The sequence below is a fragment of the Sesamum indicum genome, linkage group LG11, assembly GCF_026168435.1.
Source record: "Sesamum indicum cultivar Baizhima isolate 11 linkage group LG11, ASM2616843v1, whole genome shotgun sequence".
NCBI lineage: Eukaryota > Viridiplantae > Streptophyta > Magnoliopsida > Lamiales > Pedaliaceae > Sesamum > Sesamum indicum.
The window spans coordinates 1,877,945-1,882,266 of NC_142667.1; the positions used below are offsets into that span (position 1 = coordinate 1,877,945).

General features: G+C 36.7%; 1 protein-coding gene across 1 annotated transcript; it reads right to left on the reverse strand.

The window, feature by feature from the left end:
• Positions 1 to 246: 246 nt before the first annotated feature.
• Positions 247 to 3,239, reverse strand: LOC105173214 (cytochrome P450 704C1-like). The gene is made up of 6 exons (XM_088875179.1): positions 2,812 to 3,239; positions 2,108 to 2,323; positions 1,711 to 1,998; positions 1,294 to 1,620; positions 716 to 919; positions 247 to 553 (listed from the first exon to the last, which is right to left on the reverse strand). Exons 1-6 carry the CDS (start codon positions 3,133 to 3,135, stop codon positions 356 to 358), a joined length of 1,557 nt encoding a protein of 518 aa, XP_088731305.1. The 5' UTR covers positions 3,136 to 3,239; the 3' UTR covers positions 247 to 355.
• Positions 3,240 to 4,322: the final 1,083 nt, after the last annotated feature.

Genomic DNA, 4,322 nt, shown 5'->3' on the forward strand with positions numbered 1-4,322 from the left:
ATTGTTAGGATTATTGCTCTTTACTGATAGCTTTGGCTGAGCCGCTAGACTTAATGGCATAGCTGTCGTCATGATCCCCGATATGGGCCGTGATATCAAGAACAACATGTGCTCTTTTGAAAAATTTTTACTCAAATTTATCAATTACACAGTAGATGTATCACACTTGGTTTGACCAAACTCAGTTAGGACTAAAATTTCCAGTGCTGACTGTAATTAACGTTGCTAGTATCTTACAACCTCAGATACAAGTCCGAATATAAACACTTTTTATTAATAGAAGCATAGAATACATTATGTGCATAACTATACACTCGAACTGCAAAGTGTCCCTCACAACTACAGCAAGTTCAGTTTATCCGGATTTGTCGTCTGATCTATCGAAGGCAACGACACTTAGCCCCCCATCGACATGAAGATTGATCATCGTCCTGTACTTCACTGCCTTACTCTCATCACTCAGTTTGAAGACAAAGAACCTCAGTAGAACAGCTGAGAATATCTTCATCTGCCTGTAAGCAAATTCCTTCCCCAAACAGATTCGTGGGCCGGCCTGTTCATCACAAGAGTTCAGTCAGAACGCTGTTCGGTCGATTTTCTAGTGGATCAGACATGATTTTTCTTCAAAAAACTCAACCTGTTGATGACTAAGCTCAAAGCTGAATAGTCAAGAAATTGTTAGATTGCATGCATGATGTATAGCATTTCTGCTAACCTGGAAAGCTGGGAATTTGAAGGGGCTCTCCTGCTGAAAGCAGCCGTTCTCGTCAAGCCATCTTTCCGGTTTGAACTCTTCAGCATCGTCCCCCCATATGAATTTCATCCGTCCCATTGCATATGGCAGGTAGACCACCGCGTCACCCTTCTTCACATGGTAACCGTCCGGCATTATGTCGTCAGAGAAGCACATCTTAGGGTTCTGTATATGGCAAAAGGAAAGATCATGCACATGGGATTAATTAGTCTTTGAAGGGAAACATAACCTGCATTTGCGAATGAAAAAGAAATCAAATTGCTCGATACTCTATTTAAAGATCAGTCGCTAAAAATTTTTCTGAGCAAGCTCGACTCGATCAGTCAAAAAATGCTAAAAATTTGAAAAAAGATGAAGCGGCTCGAGCTTTATTTGGTTAACAATCAAATTAAGTTCAAACTTCAAACAGAGTATTTGAAGCTGAGTAGAAGCTTAAACAACTTTGAACATTAAATGTGTTCTGCTCGACTGATTCATCCGCCTTACGGCCATCTTAGCAAAAAAGCAGGGATGCTGTAAGAAAGCAAGTGTTCTGTTACCGCAGGTACTGGAGGATAAAGTCTGAGGGTCTCAGTAACTGCTGCATGAAGATAATGCATCTTTTCCAGAGAGTCTTCACTCACACTGGCTGCAAATTCAGACATATCAGCAGCCTGATTCGAGGCCGTTGCTTCCTTAATTTCTTGCGCCGCCTTTTCTTGCACAAGCTGATTCTTGCAGAGCATGTAAAAGAACCAGGACAGAGTTGTTGCCGTTGTGTCTTTACCAGCCATTACAAAGTTCAGAATTATATCTCTCAAGTACTTGGGATTAGCCTCAGACAACTGCAAAAACCTCGACAAAACATCTTCTTTCTCCGAATGCATCTGGCAGGCAGACAAAAATAGAAGTGTCTGAACAGAAATCTTGACAACCATAACTCACAACAAGAAGCTATAATAAACTCATTCACATACACATTCGTCTCGCGACTTCTTCATGTGCTCAATCTTGGTATGAATCAGCTTATACACGAATTCATCAACAATCCGAATATTTTTCTTCAGCTCCGCTTCCATACCAAGGTTGAGGGCTCTCTTTATTTTCCATAGAAGATCGACGTATCTCCAAGTAGTAATCGCACTCGCATCATCAAAAGCACGGCTGAACCTGGCGCCTTCTTCGTTCGAGCCACACGTGCTGTCCAGCTCGACTCCAAACGCAACTCTGAATATCGAATCCAGGGTCGTCTTCATGAAAAGGTCCTGACAAATTAAGATCATGACCACAATTAGTTCTACCTCAAAAAGCAGACAACAGATGTTGAATCTGTCCACTGATGATCATGGAATTGATGTCAAGGAGATGTTTCACTTGAATATCAATAGGTTGATTGGACACCACAGCTTCAGAGACAATAATTGCAAGCTTGACGGCGTTTTTCTTGAAGACTACCGCACTGACATCTCTTATCGCCCTCGCGGAAAACTCATGGCTCGACACTTTCCTCTGCGCCCTCCACTTGTCGCCATCGACCGTGAAAATTCCATCGCCTAATAAGTCACACAGAATGCTGTAATTGTACCACCCCTGCAGAGATCATCAGTTATTAAGTAACAATTAGCTCCAAAGAGTTGTTCTTTCGGATGGTGAGAATGGACACTACCACAACTTTAACTACAAAAAGTAGACAACATGTTAAGGTATTAGAGAAAAGACATGTATGTCTCCAATAATGACACTCTCTTACCATTGTCTAAGTTTACAAATCAAGAATACTTACACCGACACTCCTAAAATTTGACACTACTCTCGATTTCTGCACTATTATTAAAAAAAAATCATCAAATTTAAAAAGGGATATTATTGTTGAAAATGCTGAAAAAAACATCTTAAAATTGGATTTTTTCTTTTGGGAATATGAATTAACATCAGTGGATGTCGGTATAATTATTCTCTATAAATTATTCAACTCTATATTGCAATTTGCATTTCCTTTTCCTTTTCTTGATAAATATATTTCTCCAATGAAAATAATAAAATTTCAAGAAACACACAATTAATATATGTATATATACCTTGCCATAATTGTCGAACTTGGTTTTGAGGATGTACTCAACGTTAGCCGGGTCGGAGGTATAAACCTCGCTGCGGAAAGGGGCGATTAATCTGTAGGTCTTGTGCTTCGCCGCGAGATCAGTCATGTAATCATGCAGCCTGCTGAAGTTCATGAGCTGGTGGAATATGGTGCCCCCGACAGGATGGTTCTGTTTCTTTCCCTGCTTCCTCGGCAGCAGTACTCGTCGAACTATTAGAAGGGAAACCACGACGGCCAAGAACGCTAGAGCCGCCGATTTTGGGTCCAGGAAGAAACCCATGGGATTGGGAGCTATGTTCATCATGTGAGTAAGAGAGAATTGAAAAATGAAGTCATTTTTTCTCTTTTTTGGTTCAAAGCTGGATGGATTGGGAGGTGGTTTCAAATCATTATTTATTTTGTAATTTTGGTGATTTGTCATTTTCGAGCTTTAATTTTTTAAAATAGTATGAAATTATGCTATTTATTCTATTAGCTCATTCTTGCCTGCATTTTCGTCTTTTAACTTTTCGGAACAATATTTTGGTTCTGTATCTTTATAAATTTCATAATTTTAATCATTTTTTTCGTTGGAGTTTACTGTTCTAGCCGGAAAAGGCATATGTATCTTATGCGATCTTTTAAAATTGGAGCTATTCATCCTGTTAACTTATTTTGCCAGTATTTTTCACATTTAATTTTTCATGGTAGCATTTTGGTCTTTTATTTTTCATCGACGACAAAGGTAAATTTCAATAAAAAAAATTATTATAATTGAAGCAGTAAATGACTCGACTCGAATCGAATATATTATTATTCAAGTTTGGTCGAATTAGTGTCGAACTTGAAAACTATTTGAATTTTGTTTGATTATTAACCTAATTAATCAAACTCAGACGAACTTTGAATTAAATATGAGTCGAGTTCTAGTAATTTAATATTTTTAAGTATACCTTACTATATTTTTATTAATTAAATCGAGCTGAGGCTATCTCGAAAGTTTATCAAACCAAAAAATTTGTTCAAATTTGATTTTCTAAGTTGATCAATCATACTCAAAAGCATTAATTTTATCTATCAATTTCAATTAAGTATCGAGTACTTGAATTTATTTTTCTACCCTATATATCATAATTAACAATTTATAGTAAATTTTATGTATTGCCCAGTCACATACATACATACATATATATATATATATATACATATATGGGCTACAATCTGTGATTTTTTTAGTAAACACAATTTCCCTAGAGTATTAAATTGTACTTTTTAACTTTCTAATTAATATATATGCCATAATTATTTAATGGTTTTTTATGTTATTAAAATTTCTTACCTCATTAATAGCACTATACATATAAAAAAAGCCACTGTGGCTTAAAAATAATGATAAATTAATTTTATCTACCACGGTCAAATAAATTGATGCGACAAAGTTTTGGCCATGTAATTAATCAACATTCGCTATGATTTTGCCTATGCGTACTAAAATATTTGTCATAGTTTTTA